Source organism: Barbus barbus, assembly GCF_936440315.1.
Source record: "Barbus barbus genome assembly, chromosome: 3".
NCBI classification, from domain to species: Eukaryota; Metazoa; Chordata; class Actinopteri; order Cypriniformes; family Cyprinidae; genus Barbus; species Barbus barbus.
Genome location: NC_136731.1, coordinates 10131821 through 10153777, shown reverse-complemented (window position 1 = coordinate 10153777; position 21957 = coordinate 10131821). Strand labels below are relative to the sequence as shown.

The 21957-nt window shown below is 34.1% G+C and overlaps 2 protein-coding genes and 1 long non-coding RNA gene across 3 annotated transcripts in view; 1 reads left to right on the top strand and 2 right to left on the bottom strand.

Annotated features, from left to right (window-relative positions):
- Window positions 1-21957, bottom strand: part of LOC306855272 (uncharacterized protein) — a 390658-nt gene that overhangs the window by 18496 nt on the left and 350205 nt on the right. The gene's annotated exons all lie outside the window — the stretch shown is intronic.
- Window positions 1-21957, bottom strand: part of LOC306855355 — a 1003769-nt gene that overhangs the window by 903283 nt on the left and 78529 nt on the right. The gene's annotated exons all lie outside the window — the stretch shown is intronic.
- Window positions 3101-6655, top strand: LOC306849979 (uncharacterized protein; the record flags this gene model as incomplete). Its single annotated transcript, XM_079385378.1, has 4 exons — window positions 3101-3190; window positions 3678-3788; window positions 5992-6158; window positions 6622-6655. 4 exons carry the CDS (start codon window positions 3101-3103, stop codon window positions 6653-6655), a joined length of 402 nt encoding a protein of 133 aa, XP_079241504.1.

Below are 21957 nucleotides of genomic sequence, written 5' to 3'. Positions count from 1 at the left end.
GTTGACCTTAAGTCATCACTGATTTATTCTGTTACATATGAATATGATGACCTCAAGTCATCACTGATTTATTCTGTTACATATGAATATGTTGACCTCAAGTCATCACTGATTTATTCTGTTACATATGAATATGTTGACCTCAAGTCATCACTGATTTATTCTGTTACATATGAATATGATGACCTCAAGTCATCACTGATTTATTCTGTTACATATGAATATGTTGACCTCAAGTCATCACTGATTTATTCTGTTACATATGAATATGTTGACCTCAAGTCATCACTGATTTATTCTGTTACATATGAATATGTTGACCTCAAGTCATCACTGATTTATTCTGTTACATATGAATATGTTGACCTCAAGTCATCAGTGATTTATTGTTACATATGAATATGTTGACCTCAAGTCATCACTGATTTATTGTTACATATGAATATGATGACCTCAAGTCATCAGTGATTTATTCTGTTACATATGAATATGATGACCTCAAGTCATCACTGATTTATTGTTACATATGAATATGATGACCTCAAGTCATCAGTGATTTATTCTGTTACATATGAATATGATGACCTCAAGTCATCACTGATTTATTCTGTTACATATGAATATGATGACCTCAAGTCATCACTGATTTATTCTGTTACATATGAATATGATGACCTCAAGTCATCACTGATTTATTCTGTTACATATGAATATGATGACCTCAAGTCATCACTGATTTATTCTGTTACATATGAATATGTTGACCTCAAGTCATCACTGATTTATTCTGTTACATATGAATATGTTGACCTCAAGTCATCACTGATTTATTCTGTTACATATGAATATGTTGACCTCAAGTCATCACTGATTTATTCTGTTACATATGAATATGTTGACCTCAAGTCATCAGTGATTTATTGTTACATATGAATATGTTGACCTCAAGTCATCACTGATTTATTGTTACATATGAATATGATGACCTCAAGTCATCAGTGATTTATTCTGTTACATATGAATATGATGACCTCAAGTCATCACTGATTTATTGTTACATATGAATATGATGACCTCAAGTCATCAGTGATTTATTCTGTTACATATGAATATGATGACCTCAAGTCATCACTGATTTATTCTGTTACATATGAATATGATGACCTCAAGTCATCACTGATTTATTCTGTTACATATGAATATGATGACCTCAAGTCATCAGTGATTTATTCTGTTACATATGAATATGATGACCTCAAGTCATCACTGATTTATTCTGTTACATATGAATATGATGACCTCAAGTCATCACTGATTTATTCTGTTACATATGAATATGTTGACCTCAAGTCATCAGTGATTTATTGTTACATATGAATATGATGACCTCAAGTCATCAGTGATTTATTCTGTTACATATGAATATGTTGACCTCAAGTCATCACTGATTTATTCTGTTACATATGAATATGATGACCTCAAGTCATCAGTGATTTATTCTGTTACATATGAATATGTTGACCTCAAGTCATCACTGATTTATTCTGTTACATATGAATATGATGACCTCAAGTCATCAGTGATTTATTCTGTTACATATGAATATGATGACCTCAAGTCATCACTGATTTATTCTGTTACATATGAATATGTTGACCTCAAGTCATCAGTGATTTATTGTTACATATGAATATGTTGACCTCAAGTCATCAGTGAAAGTCATCATATGAAAGTTGATGTAACATAACTGTTTTAAACCTGTTTAGAAAAATAATAATAATAAGCATTGCATTGTTTTCCTGAGATTGTCATGGATTTTTACTTTACATTATTGATGTTTTAGTCTAATTGTTTGTGTCCCTTTGCTTTTTAGATTTTGACATCAGAGATGGAGGAATTTATCAAAACAACGGTCTACAAAGAGGAACGCTTTAAAGGAAACAAAAAAGAGACAGATATAACAGTCCATGTTTTAGAAAAGGATTTAGATGCCTGTGAATTTATTCAGCAAAGACTCACTACCATAAACACCTCCAAAGACGCCAACTTCAGGACTGTGAATTCTGCAAGTCTGCAAAATCAAAAAAATTGATATTTCTTGTTTTCATGCAAACGCTCTGGAGCATGCACACAACGAAGTCGACGTGCCAAAGGATGCAAGGCCTATGTTTCCTTTAAAAAGAGGACAGACTGGCTCAACAAACTGGTTATAGTCGAAAGGATTTACAGCATTCATTCAGGACATGACCCATCAAGTTCTTCAGAGGGCCACTCAGAAAACATTAGTCAAGAGCTAGTCAAGTATATTCAGGATTTAATATCTCTTGGTGTTAAACCAGACAAAATTCTCCTAAAATCACATGCGTGGTCAAAAGAACAAGGACATACTGATCTCAACAACCGAGCTTATTTTGTTACCCCAAAAGACATTGAAAATATTCAAACATGTATGATGCGAAAAAATCAGCAACACAAAGATGATGCCACTAGTACCTCACGCCTTCTGGAAGGCCCTTTTAAAGACTATGTTATTTTTTATCAGCCTTATAGTCCTCAAACAGATCTTGTCATAGTTCTGCAAACACCATCCATGAGAGACAACCTTCAAGAATACGGAAGAGATATCATTTTTATGGATGCAACACATGGTGTCAACCAGTATGGTTTTCCTTTATTTACATTAGCTGTTAGGGACAGTCATGGTCATGGAATCCCTGTTGCCTATATCATCTTGGGGAATGAAAAGCAGGACACACTTCAGCTGGCACTGGAAAAGCTGACCCCAACATTTTCTGTACCTCCAAGGTAATACAAACAGATATAAGTAAATACAATTAAAATTATTAATTATTCATTAATTAAACAAGAAATTATTCAATAATGTTTTGGGTATACAGTTTCTTATAGGGTCAGTTTACCCAAAAATGAAAGTTCTGTCATCATTTACTCACCCTCAAGTTGTTCCAAACATGAATACATTTCTTTGTTCTGCTGAACAAAAAGGAAGATATTTTAAAGATGTTATCTTTAACATATCTGTAGTATGTTATATTTTTCTCTTCCTTGAAGCCTAAAGTTTTATTTTTTTATTAGGTGCTTCATGGTTGATAAAGACCAGGCTGAAATCAATGCCATCCGTAAGGTATTCAACGAGTCAGACGTTCTCCTTTGTTGGTACCATGTAACACAAGTAAGTAGTAAGTTAAGAGAGAATGGCTTTGATTTTGCTCTTTTGAAAAAAATGGAATATTAATCTATTATTGTCATATTGATATGAGTTGAAATTTACATCACAAATAGTTTTAGGATTTACTGCAGTTATTCTTTAGCTATTTATTTACCTTCAGTGGCTAATCAATCAGTGGATAGAAAATAGGTTAATTTCGTATTGCAACATAATGTAGATATAATTCCTTATGACGTCACAAGTTTGTCTCCTAATTCTTTTTTTTTTTTTTTTTTTTTTTTTTTGGAGAAAGAAATGTTTTGGATAAATTTTCCTGGACTATAGCAATAACATATTTTAATTTTTTTATTTGGTTTGAGTACCCCTTAACTGTAGAAAATCGTTGCTATCAATTGATTGTAATAATTCTAGCCAGATGTGTCAGGCCAATGGAAGTTCTCACCAGTTTAAATAAATTACTTTACATTTCCCCACCATTTATTACACACAGGCAGTAACTCGTTGGCTGTCAAGATCTGAATCTGGTGTGAGTGGACCTGAAAAGGCAGATTCAAGAGCGCACATCATGCAGTTTATGTCAGAGCTGAAATCCTGTTCAACGGTGTGTTGCCATTTCATTTCTTTTATCGTACAATTGTATCTTGTAGTGTGACATTCATGAAACTTTTGTAAGAAGCTTGTAACAACATGCAGTTTTATAATATTAAAAAATTTTATTAATGAAAGTTATTATAAAATGTTAACCCACATACAATATATAGTCATGGCCAAAAATATCGGCACCCTTGGTAAATATGAACACAGGCGGCCGTGAAAATTAATCTGCATTATTAATCCTTTTGATCTTTTATTTAATAAATTCACAAAAATCTATCCTTTCATTGGATAATAAGAATTTAAAATGGGGAGAAATATCATTATGAAATAAATGTTTTTCTCAAATACAGTTTAACAGCTCTAAATGTTCTCCTATAATGCCTGATGAGGTTAGAGAACACCTGACAAAAGATCAGAGACCATTCCTTCATCCAGAATCACTCCAGACCCTTCAGATTCACAGCTCCATGTTGGTGCTTCTTCTCTTCAGTTCACCTCACTCATTTTCTACAGGGTTCAGGTCAGAGGACTGGAATGGCCAGCAGAAGCTTGGTTTTGTGCTCAGTGACCCATTTTTGTGTTGTTTTTGAGGTTTGTTTTTGGATTATTGTACGGTTGGACCTCCAGCAGAAATATAGGCCCACAACATCAAAAATACAGCAGTATATTTCATTGTACACAAGGGGTACTTTTTTGTTCACTAACCCATCTTCAGTTTTACTAAGGGTGCCGATATTTTTGGCCATGACTGTGTATATATATTAGTGCTGTCAAACAATTAATCGTTTTCAAAATATACGTTTTTGTTTACATAATATATGAGTGTGTACTGTTTATATTTATTATGCATATATAAATAAAAACACATGCATGTATATGTTTAAGAAAAATGTTTATATATTAAATATATTTATATATAATATAAATTATACACATGTAAATATTTTCTAAATATATACTGAATGTGTGTGTATTATATATACATAATAAATAAACACAGTACACATACATATACTATGTAAACAAAAACTTTTATTTTGGATGAATCGTTTGACAGCACAAATATATATATATATATATATATATATATATATATATATATATATATATGTTAACATTTTAATAACTTTCATTAATAAGTTTACTATTACTATATGTTCGTGTTTCTTTGACCAAAAAATACAGAAAAAAATATAATAATGTGAAATATTACATTTTAAAATAATATTCTTACTTACAAATATAATATATTTCTTTGATGCAAAGCTGAATTTTCATCAGCCACTTCTCCAGTCTTCAGTGTCACTGGGATATGCTGCTTTATTATCAATGTATATATATATATATATATTAACAACTACTCGGGCAGTATGCAGATGTAAAATAGGCTAACAGTGTGCAGGGAGGATGAGTTGCACAGATTAACTAGACACACATTTTACACATTATATTTGTAAGCATTTATATTTACATTAATAATCTGTTAATTATTAGGTAATGTTTACTAAGTTCATTAGTACACATTAACAAGCACATGTCATATTTCTAACTATGTAAATATATATAAACTAATGATCTGTTAAGCATTACAGAATGTTTGATAATGATTAATAAAAGTTATTTAAATTGTTACCCTGTTCGGGGCAAAAGTTTACATACACTTCACAGTATCAGCAAAATTTTATTATTTTAAATAAGTAAGGATCATAAAAATTTTTATTTTAGTTCTGTCCTGAATAAGATATTTCAGATGACAGATCTTTACATGTAGTCCACAAGACAAAATAATCATTGAATTTATAATAATGACCCCTTGAAAAAGTGTACATACTGCACACTGGTGGTGGTAGAGGAGAGACCCCCCCACATGATTGTAAAGCGCTTTGGGTGTACAGCAATACACAATAAAGCGCTATATAAAATGCATCATTCATTCATTCACATAGCCTTGCATTTTTGGGGTGTTTATAAACATGGATTATTTCAGGTTGGTCACTGTTTTAGTTACTGCAAATAGTATTGTTATATTTTTTTTATTCTATCATGTTTAATATAGGCCTAAATGGTTTCAGACAGTATTAAAAATAGACCGTTTTTACAAATATGAGCGCTGGCGTGGATTTAAGCGTACACACACTCTAAGATCAAATCTGTGCGAATGCACGCTTATAAATGAGGCCCATGATTTTCCTTGTCTATTTTTACAGGAACATGAATTTAAGAAAAAAGCTGAGATGTTTCACTGCCAGTTTAAAAACTTAAAAGATGTTTGCAAGTACTTCAGGAACCACTGGGAGACAATTGGTCATTTGTGGTCTAACTTCGGAAGATGCTATAAACACGGAGACTCTGACACAAACAATCTAATAGAACGGTATATATCATTTTTATGCATGTTCATTTCAATATGTATTTGTGGGCTAGCTGAAAACTAGTGTAGTGTTTTGAGTATTTATTAATTTGTTTAACAGTGTACGTTGTAATAGTTCCAACCTGTTGCTGCACTTCATTCTGATCTCTTTTTTTCCCCCCTTATAGTTTCTTCCACCGTTTAAAATACCAATTCCTCTGTGGCATCCGAAATCGTAGATTGGATAATCTGATTGATGTGCTGCTGAACAAGACTGACAAGTACTTCAATATAATACAGGATTTGCAATCTGTTGGGAGGGTCAATAACCCTCTGGAATGCAAAATGGAAAAAACAAAGAAATCTGCTGAGAGGATGCTAGAGAATGGATGGACGACAAAAATGACCATAGCTTCAACAGAAATGTATATATACAATGTTCCATCTGAGAGTAATCCACATGTAGTTTACTGTGTTTGTCCTGCAGAACAGTTCTGCAGTTGTGTAGCTGCTACAAGTAGACATGTGTGTAAACATCTCTTTTTATTAAGTCTTCTCACTTGTGGTGGTCCTGAGACTTTTCCAGACATGGACACACAACTGCAGGCCCATGCCAATGAGTTGATTCGAAGGAAGAAGTATAGCATTTCTGCAAAGCCTCAAAAAACAATAGAGGTTGAAAGCTTATTTGGAAGAGCAGCATCAAAACCATGTCTCGTGACAAGTATATGTGACTGCTGTACTTTCTCATACCATAAAAAATGTGCTTGTCTACTGCTTGCGAAGGGACTTTTCAATGAGGTGACTGACACAAAATCAAAAAGTGCTATGAACAATTCAGTAGAGCCAATACAAAATGAAATTGAGGATGAAAGTGCAGATGAAGATAGGCGTTGTGGAACTATCAGGAAACTGGAAAGCGTATTGAAGATTCTACAGACATGGGAGAAGATTCCTGAGGATATTGCCCAAAAAGTGAATGAACTAGAAGTGAAGACAAAGGAAGAAAGTATGAATATTCAAGGATTTGAGAGACCTTTTGATGCGGACAAGTCACGTAAAATACATCCACTGTTTGCAAGCAGAAAAAGAAAGACAAACAGAGAAACAACCTCGGAAACAAGGACAGATGTCACATCAAGTTTTCCTGTTAAGAAGTCAAGAAGAAAACGCAAAGCAAACAGTGGGCCAAAAAAATAATTCAAATAAGGTCTGAAAGAAATTTTTTATTCAAGTGACATTATCAAACTTTGCATTTGTTATCTAGTACATCTCTGAGTCCTTCTGTAATTCAATCATATTTACTATAAAACAACTGACTACAAAAATAAAACTTTGTATTTTGAGTTTATTTCATACAGTCCTCTAAAAAGGAAAAGAAAACATCAGCTGCTGTAGGCCCAAAGCGGTGAGTGGCCAAATCCAGCTCTGATTCAGGGCCAAAGTTTTGCACATTAATCTTCATTTGTTCAATGCTCCTCCTGCACAAAAAAAAGTAAAATGTTAATGTTACTTGAGTAACATATAGAGCTGCTTTCATCCGGTGTCTGTTATAAATCACAAAAGACTACATTTTTGCTCTCTAGTTGATTAATTGACTTCTTTATACAGGGACTAGATAGCAGGCTGAAAAGGTTTGTACTATGGTAAAATTAGAATAAAATGCACATTATTCCGATTAAGTTTAACAAAGATCTAAAACATCTCCAAAAAGTGCTAATTTTTCACTCTGTGCCTTTTGTAAATTCTGTAAGTTTTTAATGCAAAAAGACGGTTTGTGCTGGGCATCTGACCCTTAAAAGCAAGGAACTTTTGCCAGTGGTCTTACATAAAAACAACATTCAAGATGCTTAGTCCTTAAAATATATTTAAATGTTCAGCAAAACATACATGAGTTTACAACTCATTATTTTTCAAAAAGATAAGGTTGTCAGGCTGAACAAGATTTTAATGCTTATTTTTAGTAAAAAAAAAAATACTGATATAGACATCATAATTCACTCCTTTATGGTTGTTTTTCTCATAGAAAATATATAAAGGTACAGCCACCAATATATTATAAGACATAATACCAAATAGAGAGAGAAGAGAGCTTACAAAGACACACTTACAGTGTTGCAGGGATGTCCTCTTCAGGTATCCCAGAAAGTAGTTTGTCTTTTGGCACATGTTTGGCCAGTGCCATTCCAAACCCTTTGGCAAGATCTTCCGCCTCTCCCTCTGTTAAAGTGCTGAATATTGTCACCTTTGTTTTTGCCTTTCTAGGCTGCAGCAGCACATTGGGTGGAACGTCTTTTTTGCCAACCTATGTATAAACAAATAGTGTCACAGATGCAAAGCATGTGAGCAGGGCTTTCTAAATATCAATCATGTATTCTGTGAATAGCCATGAGGGGCAGTGTGGCAAACTGTATGATTTGCTGTCACTAATAATCCAAGATGATGCGCCTTGCATTTTAAAAACAGTGAAGATATTTATGCTTATTAATTGGCAGCCCTTGAACTATTTTAATTTGCCACTATATCTTATAACTACTTTTGTGCTTTTATATGTACATGTATGCAATACAAACCCTTATCAACATTCGGAACATGTTTGTGGACATGTTTTCTCCTTTGACCCTCCTCTTCAACTCATTTTCATCTACCTGGTAGGTCTTTCCTTGTGCTGTTAGCCTTCCTAAAACTTTGTACACTTTCCTATCTTTTTCCTGCACTCCCTCGTCTTCCCTATGTCCATTGTGCTCATGCTTCTCTTCCTCCTTGTCTTCCTCCATCTCTTCCTCACTGCAACAGGCCATAGGTTTTCCTATGGCCTCCAACATGGATATAACTGTCTCTTCTGTTCAAAAATATGTCAGAACCCATGTCAATATCACAGGTTTACAAAGTGGGACAGTATGTGATTACTAGCTAAACAACTTGTTTCTAAGCAAACAATACTTGTTTCTAACATATAAACAAACTAAACTCAGACACTCCTTTTCTGACATTATCTAGATTACACATTTCTGCAAGCTAAACTAGATAAATGTTGATATTAAATGGAATGTACAATTAAGTACAGACAGTTTAAAGGGCTAATATATTTGGTGAAAATAATTGTTTAACGTTTGTTTGTTTGTTTTTATTGTTGTTAGAAACAGCATAGCTAGGCAACATGTACTGCATTTAAGCTATAGTATACAAGATGCAGGTATGTTAGAGAAAAGAACAACAAACAGACCATATACAGTATGAGAACTAGAGCCTTTTTGGCCTGCTTTTTCTTGGCTTTAGAGTGCATTGTATTTACACTGACTCATCATTTATTAATTGAACACTTGGGGGGAAAATGGCTGTCCCAGGTGAAGTGAGTGTAATAGTGTAAATGAGGTTTAGCCAAAGTTCTGTTAGATCAGAACGCATGCAAGAATTTGAAAAGTTACCCTGTTGTAGTGCAGAGCCTTCAGCAGATCCAGGGGGCTCGACTAACAGGTCTGGGTCAGCTGCGTTAAACACAAGACATAAATGTGAGAGATAATCTAAATGAAACGTCATCACGACTGGTGCAAGAGACCCAACCAGTCAATAACAAAACAGTAACCTGAGCGTGGTGCAGTGTCTGATTCAGGCAAAGAGATTTGGGCCAATGGGTTGCTGTCATCTGTATAGAAAGTCATACACAAAAATTTGTCACATCATCTACATCAAATGTGCTTATGACTAGTGCAAAAAAACAACACCACAGTCATAAAGAAAACAAAACCAGTGCAAAGCCTGTTTTACGCATTTACTGTTACTGGAATGAGTGAGTGAGAGAGAGCCTATATGTATCTATACATGCACCATATGTATCTCTATACACACGCTCACCAGCCAAGAGGACTGGGTAGAAAATAATAATAATAATAATAAATTGCCTTTTTGCGTCACATTTACATTTGTAGAGATAAAAGAGCCATACAGTCCACTTTTGTTATGACATGACTTCTTAGATTTACTCACTAAACAGAAAATCTAACCACATTTGTCACTTGTTAGGTGTTTATTTTGAACCATGTATACACTCATTGTATGTGTAATGATAACAGGACAAAGGAGATTGCTTAATGTATGTGCATGTGTGAGGAGAAAATTCAAATACACAATATTACCTTGACATATGTAGCATATGGCTGCACACTCTACATGCAGCACTGCCCCACAGGTGCATGCCTTCTGTTAAAACAAAATACAGAGAAATCACATATATGCAAGTCAGGCCTATTTTATATATATATATATATATATATATATATATATATATATATATATATATATATATATATATACACACACACACAGTATATATATTCCTAATATGTGTTTTCTCTTGGACATGCCTGTTGGTGTATGATCTGTATATGCAGTTTTTGTGTGTATTCATATGCACATAACCGCACTTACTTTCTTTCTTCCTGAAACATTTTTGGCACAAATTCCACATTTTTTTGTTCGATCTGTAAATATACACATAAAAAAGTATTTATTTTTCTTTTCTTTTTTTGCTTATTCAAGGGAAACTTTAGAATTTTGGACCAATTTCTGGTTTCATGGATTGATAAATGGAAAAAAAAACTGTTTTTCTCTGAACAATTCAGGCTGCACTACAGCCACAGTTCTGGCTTCCTGACCACAAAACAAATATAATGTGATCACTTTTCAGCCTGTACAAAAATCTTTGAAAACTACTTTACAATGCACACATGCACTGTGGTTTATAGATTTTTATTTATTTATTTTCAACAGTGGCCCGTTACTTTACTTTTTTGACTAACAATGGAGGATCTGATTATCCAGTCAGTATCCTTCAACAACAGTTTTGAAGAGCAAGAAATATGGCAAGGGTCCAAATTTCTGAACTTTTAAATATACAATAATACCCATTTAAAACATTTCCATCAATAAGGCACATACCTAAAGACTGAAACAAAAGTGAGGCCAGGCGCATTCTCTCTTGTTGTATTACAGGGCACTGGAAGGAGGTAATGAAGCCACCAGCCTTCATAAATTCAGTGGCAAACTTAAAGGAAGACATACGTTTTAAAGATAGAGAGAAAGATATTTGTCACTAAATACAGAATCTGACAAGTATTGGCACTTTAATATAACCATGTACAAGGAAAGATTATAAATAAGTTAAAATTAAATTGGTTAAAACTAGTGATGTCAAACGAGTAATCACATCCAAAATAAAAGTTTTTGTTCACATAATATATGTGTGTGTACTGTGTATATTTACTATTTATATATTAATACACACACATACAGTATATATTTTGAAAATATTTACATGTATATATTTATATTCTTATATATATATAAGTATATTTAATATATAAACAATATATTTTTCTGATATATACATGCATATATACATAATACATATACACAGTACACACACAAATATTATGCAAACAAAAACTTTTATTCTGGATGCGATTAATCGCAATTAATCGTTTGACAGCACTAGTAAAACACATGCATGCAATGATCTACTCTTGGTAACTTACTGCAAGTGTGTGGATACCACATGACACTGAATCGGTTTGCAAACTGTGTTTTGTGGTTTTCAGGTCCCACTCTCCTTTCAGTCCCCTTGAAGCTGCAAATTCACTGTAATCAACAAAATCACAATTGCCACTAGCATCCAACTCAAACAATTCATTTTAAAATAAACATTTTGTCATTATCTACTCATATCCATGTCAGTTAAACCTCTATTACAGTTTTTGTGTCCTAATAACAACGATACAGCTCAATCTACAGTGAGGAGTACTTGTGCTAGTCACGTGAACTAACTGTGCAACAGTGGGACTGTATACAGTGCGAGTTGTGAATGAGGCATTTGGTTAGAAACGGTGATTTAATGAGGCAATTTAGTGCTACTATCATGTACTGCCATTTTACATAAATTGACACTTAAAGTAGACCTTTAGCCCATTAGACGACTGATATCACTATTGTAAACAAAACGATGAATACTTACCACCAGTGTTGAGCAATTGCCTGGCATTGCCACTCCGTCTCTCCAAGTGAGTTAAAATAGGTGATGCACCTTCTGTCAACATTGCAATGCTAAAACAGAAATATTTGAAGTTTTCATAACCATAAGACAATTATTGCAATACCATTCACTCTGCCTTCTGGCCAAACATGCAGTCCTGACATGCTCCAAGTTCCATGCTCCAACACATCATACCAGCAGCAAATTGCAACAGTTTACATGATCCTGAGACGTTAGAGCAGAGGTCTCCAAAGTCAGTCCTGGAGGGCCGCTGTCCAGCAAAATTTAGCTCCAACCCCAATTAAACACACTTGCACCTGCTAATTAAGATCTCACTAGGCATAGAAGAAACTTTTAAGCAGGTGTGTTGGAGCTGGTTGGATATATACTGGTTGGACAGTGGCCCTCCCGGACTGAGTTTGAAGACCCATGTGTGATACAGCTTATAATAATTTCAAACATTTTATTCATATTTTGAGCATGTAATATTTTTTTTTTATTTTACCTTGAAAGTTTAGAAATGTGTTGGGCATAAATATACCTGAATTATGTTGCATATTACATATCTATTCAAATGAGAGATCCTTAAGGGGGCTATATGTACATTTTTAGGCCAGAATAAAATAGAATCCACATAGGAAAATGTTTTATCCTTAAAGTTTGACTCACAAAAAAGCTCCAGTGATTGCCACTCTCGAGATACACGCCAAACACCTCTGTTGCCCTTTCCAAAATGTTATTCTGTAGATTCAGAGAAACAAAAGAGATAACCTAGTGCATATGACAATCATCTATAGAATCAGAATGATTTAATTAGGCTCACTGAAGCCTAGAAGCTATTCATTAATGTAATACCTAAAAATCTTTTATAAGATCAGTGACATACCTTGAGAAAATAGTGGCTCTTTGCCCTTTTAGATCCATCCAGTATTTTTGTGAGTGCCTGACAATTGATATGCACAACACCTGGGTGATCCTGGTTTAAGGTAGAAGAACAAAATATTGTTTTCCATTTCAAAAGAGTTGAAGAAATAAGCATGTTTCAAATCAAGCCTAACTGTGCTAAAAAATAAAATTATTTTGTGTATCATTAATATTTATTATTATTATCCTCATCATTGTTTATGTGTACCCAAGATATTGTTGATAAACTTACACTTACCTTGCTAAGGATATCACATATGGAGTTCATGACCTGAATATTTCATGGACAAATGTGAGATTTAAAAAAAAATAATAATAATAAAATTCAATGCTCTATTTTTTTAGTCACACAAATGTTGTGAATCATTTATCCCCTTTCCTTTTTTTAACTATGTAGAAACCTGGCAAGCACATTCATATTGTAAAAGAAATATTTGTGAAAACATGCAGAACTTACAAGTTTAAAGGCTAAATTCTACAAGTAGGCCATGATGGTTTGTTTTGGTGGTAGGATAGGTAGACAGGAAATAAGTGATAGAAAATAAGTGTAAGAATTCACATGGCTCACTATAAGGATAATAATTTACCTCGTCAGAAACCTGGTTGTCCCTCATTAAGGTGTTTAAACTGTTCACTTGAATGTCATATGGCCCCACACTTCCTAATGTGAATGTTGGGCTCTTGTTTTGGAGACACTTTAATGCCTGATCTACGTAGATGAATAATAATTCATAAATTACACATTTTGCAACCACATTGGTTTTCATTAACAATAAAAATGGATAATGCAGATCTGAAAACATTGCAAAGGTATGTTTATAACAACATGGTGTGAAATAAGTTGCTTCTCCTGTATCTTATGGAGAAGCAACCCCTTACCCCAACCATCAGCAAGGTATACACTGTGGAAATTAAACACTGTTAAATTACATTAAATGAAGTGAAATCATACCTTCCATTGTGTGCTCTTGGTCACTTGGCACCCTATAAGTACAGAAGTAACAGAGTTTGTTTACTGATAGATCTACTCTGAGATCATTATATAATCATGAGGAAAAGCATTTTTTGAGCACACTATTATATTTTATCGACCTGGAATTCTGGATTCCAAGTTGTTGCAGTGAACTGCGCAAGAGTTGGAAAATATTTAAGTGTTCCAGATTACTGACATTCATATTATGAAATTGGAACAAAATCATAAAAAAACATTAAGCTCTAACATTATAAAAATGACAGCTGTAAACTATTGCAATTATAAGCACATAATATATATGACTGAATGCATTTTGGAAGCAGCAATTTTCCTAATCCGTTGATCACATTACCCTTTAGTTAAAATCAACACATTTAAAAGAACAGAGCCCTTATTAATATATTTCAAAACACAACAACATTCAAAAATCTGATTCTGATTTAGGTACAGCATGACTTTGTTATCATGATACTGTGTTTGATGTATGATATGACTTGAGGTCAACATATTCATATGTAACAGAATAAATCAGTGATGACTTGAGGTCAACATATTCATATGTAACAGAATAAATCAGTGATGACTTGAGGTCATCATATTCATATGTAACAGAATAAATCAGTGATGACTTGAGGTCATCATATTCATATGTAACAGAATAAATCAGTGATGACTTGAGGTCATCATATTCATATGTAACAATAAATCACTGATGACTTGAGGTCATCATATTCATATGTAACAGAATAAATCAGTGATGACTTGAGGTCATCATATTCATATGTAACAGAATAAATCAGTGATGACTTGAGGTCATCATATTCATATGTAACAGAATAAATCAGTGATGACTTGAGGTCAACATATTCATATGTAACAGAATAAATCAGTGATGACTTGAGGTCATCATATTCATATGTAACAGAATAAATCAGTGATGACTTGAGGTCATCATATTCATATGTAACAGAATAAATCAGTGATGACTTGAGGTCATCATATTCATATGTAACAGAATAAATCAGTGATGACTTGAGGTCAACATATTCATATGTAACAGAATAAATCAGTGATGACTTGAGGTCATCATATTCATATGTAACAGAATAAATCAGTGATGACTTGAGGTCATCATATTCATATGTAACAGAATAAATCAGTGATGACTTGAGGTCATCATATTCATATGTAACAGAATAAATCAGTGATGACTTGAGGTCATCATATTCATATGTAACAGAATAAATCAGTGATGACTTGAGGTCAACATATTCATATGTAGCAGAATAAATCAGTGATGACTTGAGGTCATCATATTCATATGTAGCAGAATAAATCAGTGATGACTTGAGGTCATCATATTCATATGTAACAGAATAAATCAGTGATGACTTGAGGTCAACATATTCATATGTAACAGAATAAATCAGTGATGACTTGAGGTCATCATATTCATATGTAACAATAAATCAGTGATGACTTGAGGTCAACATATTCATATGTAACAGAATAAATCAGTGATGACTTGAGGTCATCATATTCATATGTAACAGAATAAATCAGTGATGACTTGAGGTCATCATATTCATATGTAACAATAAATCAGTGATGACTTGAGGTCAACATATTCATATGTAACAGAATAAATCAGTGATGACTTGAGGTCATCATATTCATATGTAACAGAATAAATCAGTGATGACTTGAGGTCATCATATTCATATGTAACAGAATAAATCAGTGATGACTTGAGGTCATCATATTCATATGTAACAGAATAAATAATATGATTTTGGTGGACCGAGCTGAATGGTCCATGCGGCGCGCAAACCAGCTGTGTTTTGTTCCGCTTTTCGTTAATTAATTTGTCTTTGAATGCAACTGGCGACGCAACAGAAATTGACAGTGGCACAGTATATGCTAACGACAGAAATATTATGAAAATTTGCGGTGGCAACAGTGCGAGCGATAATAAACCGGAAGCTCGCAAAAGGCCACTATTTAATCGCAGCCCTTTGATAGGCACATATAAAATTAATAAATCAATCAATTTTAAAATAATACTTATTAGATTGTTTAACTGGAGCCAGAAAGTTAACAGTACATCCGCCTAGGCTGATAGGAATAACTTGCCAATGCAAAGTAATGTTAAAACATCGGTGGTGGTTACTATCATTAATATTGTTGTAAATTGATAGGAGAACTTAAAAAGCCATTGTCTTACCTTTTTACTTGCGCTCTTCACAGGTGCACTTTTTTTCTTTTCTTTTTTGAATTTGCAAAAGGGGCGTTACTGTTTTTTGGCGGACTCTGCGGGGGGGCACACAGTGATGATGTCATAAACTTTGATTGGCTGAGGCAGTTGTTGTCCCAAGGTGATCATAAAAAATATTGGTCTCAGGACAACTAGGACTTGGCAAAATCAGGATGTGCGCCAGTTTACACCATTTTCTTTCATTTCCAACATTGGATTCCCTCTTACAATGATTTCTATAAAATCATCTTCTTTGTTTTCCATTAAAAAATAATTCCATAACAGTCTCACAGAGTATTCCATCCTGTTTTTAAAAATAATCCACACATCAACATTCTTCCCATCATATTTCGCCATGTTTCTTCTCAACCATATTACATACTTTGCTACTGTTACACATAAATTAAAGGTATACATTTTACAGTCAGTACAACCAAATAAAAACATTTTTTCCCACTTTTTTTGGTCCTCCTCATACTTCCCCTCAAAAATAGATTTTGCAATATCCTTCATTTTCCTCATAAAATCATCTAACTTTTCACAATAGAAAAACAAATGTAACAGTCCTTCATTTTCTTTCATACACACTTTACACTTTGCATCATTTTGAATTCCTATTTTGTGTAATCTCATCTCTATTAACATACAATTGTGCCTCAATAAATAATTAAAATTCTCTAAAATTGGTTCCATATATTTCAATCTCACATTTCCCCAAAATTCATTTTCATTTAATTCGTCATATCTTTCTTTCCAGTAGCTCAGCGCTACTGGTTTCGTAAAAGCCATAGACCTAAAAACACTATAAAAATTCCTTACTTTGCATGAATTAAAATTCACCTTTTCCCCATTAGACCTTTTAAAAAATACCTCTGGTAATTCATCCTCCTCCCCACTCTCATAATTTTCAATTCTTTCAATCCAATCCTTTGGTATTGCTTTCTTTAAATCTTCATATTGTCTGTCTAAATTCATTCTCCACACCCTTTTGCCCCCCTCCCTCAACGCATCCACAACCACCTGTAAAGGTAAATAACCTTCTATCACCTCATACAATAAATCTTTTATTTGTCTCAAACCACAATCCCACCATTCTTTATAATACATGACCTCACCCTCCCTTTTAATATTAGGATTTAAAAACAATGGTTGTTCTAAAAGCTGGGCCCTTCCTTTAGGTAAATTCAGTATATTTTCTAAAAATTGCCCCCATGATTCAAAAACCTCCACATAAAAATTTGGCAGACCTGTTAACATCCAGCTTTTCATTTTCATCCATAAAACATTACATCCCATATTCCATTTCTTCAGGTAATATTTCATGACACTTTTCCAAATTACATCACTGTTTCCCTCTAGAAACTTTTGAACTGTTTTAATTCTCAGTGTTCTCATTCTTAAAAATGGATCTAAAAGTCCCAGTCCTCCCTCCTTTATGTCTCCAAGTAATGTATTGTATGCAATCTTAGCCCTTCCATTTCCCCATAAAAACTTTAAAACCAATTCTTTCATTCTTTTGTAGTACACTTGGGGCAATGGGGTTACTCCCAACACATACCAGACTTTCGACAGCATTAAAGAATTTATAATTAAAACTTTCCCCTTTAGCGTCAGATCTCTGGCTTGCCAAAATCTCAGCCTTTTCCCCATTCCATTTAAAACACCTTCCCAATTCAAAATGTCTGCCTTATTAGAATCCATACCCACCCACACCCCCAAAATTTTGATATGCTGCGTTTCCTCCTTGAGTTGTATGTGCTGCGGTATTTCCTCTGCTCTCCCAATCATGCACAGCCTTTTGCCCACATTTACTTTAGCTCCCGACCCTTTACAATATCTTTCTAAAATCCCCATTGCCCTATCTATACTTTGGATGTCTTCTACCATCAAGGTCGTATCATCTGCATACTGATACACTGCTTCTCTTTTGCAGTTGTCCTTTATTTGTATTCCTTTGATTTCTCCGTCTGCCTTAATAGCCAAACCAAGTGGCTCGGCTACCAGAGAGTAAAGTAAGGCAGACAGTGGGCATCCTTGCCTGATCGACCTTGTTGGTTGAAAACAATCCGTTAAAAACCCATTACATTTTACGCATGTTAACACATCTGTGTAAAAAATCCTAATCCATTTTCTAAAATTTTCCCCAAACCCAAAAGCCTTAAGAACATCAAATAAAAACTCATGCTCTACCCTGTCAAATGCCTTCTCTAAATCCAGACTTATTAAAAATCCCCCCCTTTCCCTTCTCCTTCATATAATAAATTGTGTCCCTTATACTTTTAACCACATCTGTTATATCCCTTCCTTGCACCCCATATGCCTGTGTCGTTTTTATGATTTTTGGTAAAACCATTTTTAATCGGTTTGCTAAAACTTTTGCTAATATTTTAAAATCTGTATTCAACATTGATATAGGTCTAAAATTTTTAAGATCTTTTGGATTACCCCTTCTTTTATAAATCATTTTTATCATGCCTATTTTCATTTTTTCACTCAAGACCTCTTTCTTGAAAATATCTTCAAAAACTTCTTTTAAAATTGGCACTAAAATTTCTCTAAATGTTTTATAAAATTCATTAATCAAACCATCCACACCTGGGCTCTTGCCTGGTTTTAACTGTTGAATTGCTACATCTATTTCTTCTTCCTTAATATCTTCATCACAAAAAGACATGTCCTCTCCTGTTAACTTTGATTTAATTTGTTTTATCAAAAACTCCTCATCCTTTTTTCCTATACCTTGTCCCTTAAACATGTCCATGTAGTATTGCTTTACTAATTTTAAAATTCCTTCAGTTCCTGTTTCTATTTCCCCTTTTTGATTCAAGACTTCTTTCAATAGATCAGCCTTTTGCCTATTTTTTTCTAAATTAAAGAAAAAACTGGTGCATCTTTCTCCCTCTACTGCATATTTTGCTTTACTTCTTATACTTGCACCTTTACACTTTTCCTCTTCTATTATCTTTAATTGGTCTTGTAGCATTATTATTTTTTCAATTTCTTTTTTTCCATTACTTTCCGCCGCTTTTCTTAACTCATTGTTCAACTGTTTTGTTAATTCCATTTCCTTCTGTCTTTCTACTTTTCTGACATTTTTACTGTATTCTATTGAACATTTCTTTATCTCCCACTTCACACTATCCCACCATACTCTTTTCTCTTCCCTATACATTCTATTCATTTTACTTTCTTCCACAATTCCTTTAATACTCTCCTGATAAACATTACTCTTTAAAACCTTTGCATTTAAAACCCACACTCCTCCTCCCCTTTCCACACTTGTAAAATCTAATGTCAAAAATAAGAATGAATGATCACTAAATCCAGCTCGTTTATAATAAACATTACTAATATTCCCTTGCATTTCCTCTGTACATAAAACATAATCAATCCTACTTTGTTTCAATTCTTTTAAAACAAATTGTCTTCTTGAAAATTGCCTTCTTGTTCTATTTCTTTCTCTCCACACATCAATCAATTTAAACTCCCCCATCATTTTATTCAACTCCTCCCTTCCCTTATCAGTCTTAAAAGCCATATTACTTGCTAAATCTAATTCTGTAAAAACAGTATTAAAATCCCCCATTAAAATCACCCTTTCCCATATTCTTACATTGTCAGATATTGTTTTAAAAAATTCCACCTTTTCCTTTTCTTCATTTGGCGCATGTATATTATATACTGTACATCTCTCATCTCCTTTTTCTATTTCCACAGCTAAACACTTCCCCACTCCATCATTAAACACCACGCTTTCTTTTTCACACACATCTCTTCTTATTAAAATAGCAACTCCTTTCCCAGTTTTCTCTGTACTATTATTACAATGTATATTCCCATCCCATAAATTTTCAAACCTTTTAACACAATCATTTTTCCAATTAGTTTCTTGTAATACAAAAACATCCACCCCTCTACATATTTCCTTCATTTTTTCAAATTTCTCCGCATCCATTAAACCTCGTGCATTAAATGAAACAACTCTTAAAAACATAAAAACAACAGAGAATAGATAATTAAACCTCATTTCTTTTTTTTTCAGTCCTCCTCCATATCTCTCAGCAAATCAAATCTATTTTCACAACCCCCCTTGTCTTTTAATATTTCTTGCCTTAAAGTTATTTTCTTTGCATTATCTATATTGGGTGTTACCTTTAAAGTTCTTCTTCTTCTTTGTATTCCTTCTCTTTCTTTCCTGTTTCCCTTCTCCTTTTCTCTCCATTCTCCCCTCCTCGTTGTTTTTTTGTTCCTCCTGTTCTTTGCTCATGTCCAAAGTCCTTTGCACAGTCGCTTGCAATGTTATTTCTCCATCTAGTTCTTTCTCCTTTTCTCCTGTATCCATCTGATGTACTTCCTCTCCATTGTCCTCTCCCAGTCCACCACGTTTCTCTTCTCCTTTTCTCTCCATTCTCCCCTCCTGACAACCTTCCTCATTGTTTTTTTTTGTTCCTCCTGTTCTTTGCTCATGTCCAAAGTCCTTTGCACAGTCCCTTGCAATGTGGCTATTTCTCCATCTAGTTCTTTCTCCATTTCTCCTGTATCCACCTGATGTTCTTCCTCTCCCAGTCCACCATCTTCCATCTCCTCATTTAAAACATTGTCCATATCAGTTTCCCTCTGCTTTTGCCCACTCACATTAACAACCACATCTGTTTCTTGTTCACTACTATTTTCTTCTCGCTCCCCCATCCAGCATTCGCACCTCACCAACAGTTTTCTACATTCCGGGCACTTCACCACATTGCAGCTTCTTGCAAAGTGCCCCTGCTCTTCGCATTGGTAACACTTAAACTCCGGGCAATCTTTAAGTACATGTCCTGGATCCATACACAATCTACAGGTTTTCACCTGCCGATCATGTATAATCCTAAAGTACTGCATGCCCTCAGCCGTCTCAAACTTGCTGCTATATGGTAGAGATATAACTTCCTTTGGAAACTTAACCTTTACATATCTCGTACCATCTGCTATTTCAGTACCCGGATATGTTCTCCTCTTAATGCTGGATGAGGGAGTTACACCCCATGCCTCCAATTTATCCAGTATATCCCGGTCGTCCATGTACGCAGGCAAATGCATAAAAGAAACGACATACTCTCTTGATTGCAGCTTTCTTAACTCACAAAATTGTTGCTTGATCATCATTCCATCCTCCAGCTTGTCACACTCTTCTTCATTTATTAATGTGATCTCATATTCTTTGCCTTGTCTTATCGCCAAAACCTTTCCTCCTCCAATTTTCTTATTTACTTCTTTGATAATATCCTGCACAACTCCATCTCTCACCTCTGCCAGATCCACAATTACAGTTGCTTCCTTTGAATAAATAATCCTTTTCTTTGTCTCATTGTATCCAAACCGTTGTCCCGTTGTGTTTTCCTGATCAAAGTCCTTACGTCTCTCTCCTGCCATTTCCATGTTTATTTCTGTATAATCCGTCCAAAAAAACTCCAAAAGAGAATCCCTCCCAGACAGCCTAGGCTGCTGGGAAGTGTTTAAACTTCACAAAACACCAAAAAAACTAAACAAACAAACAAACAAAAAAATTTAAACAAAACAAAATTTACAACAAAAGGTGAGCCTACTCTCATCCACTACTGCCAACTCACTTCCTGTGTAGCTCTCTAGCGCACCCAGGGTGTTA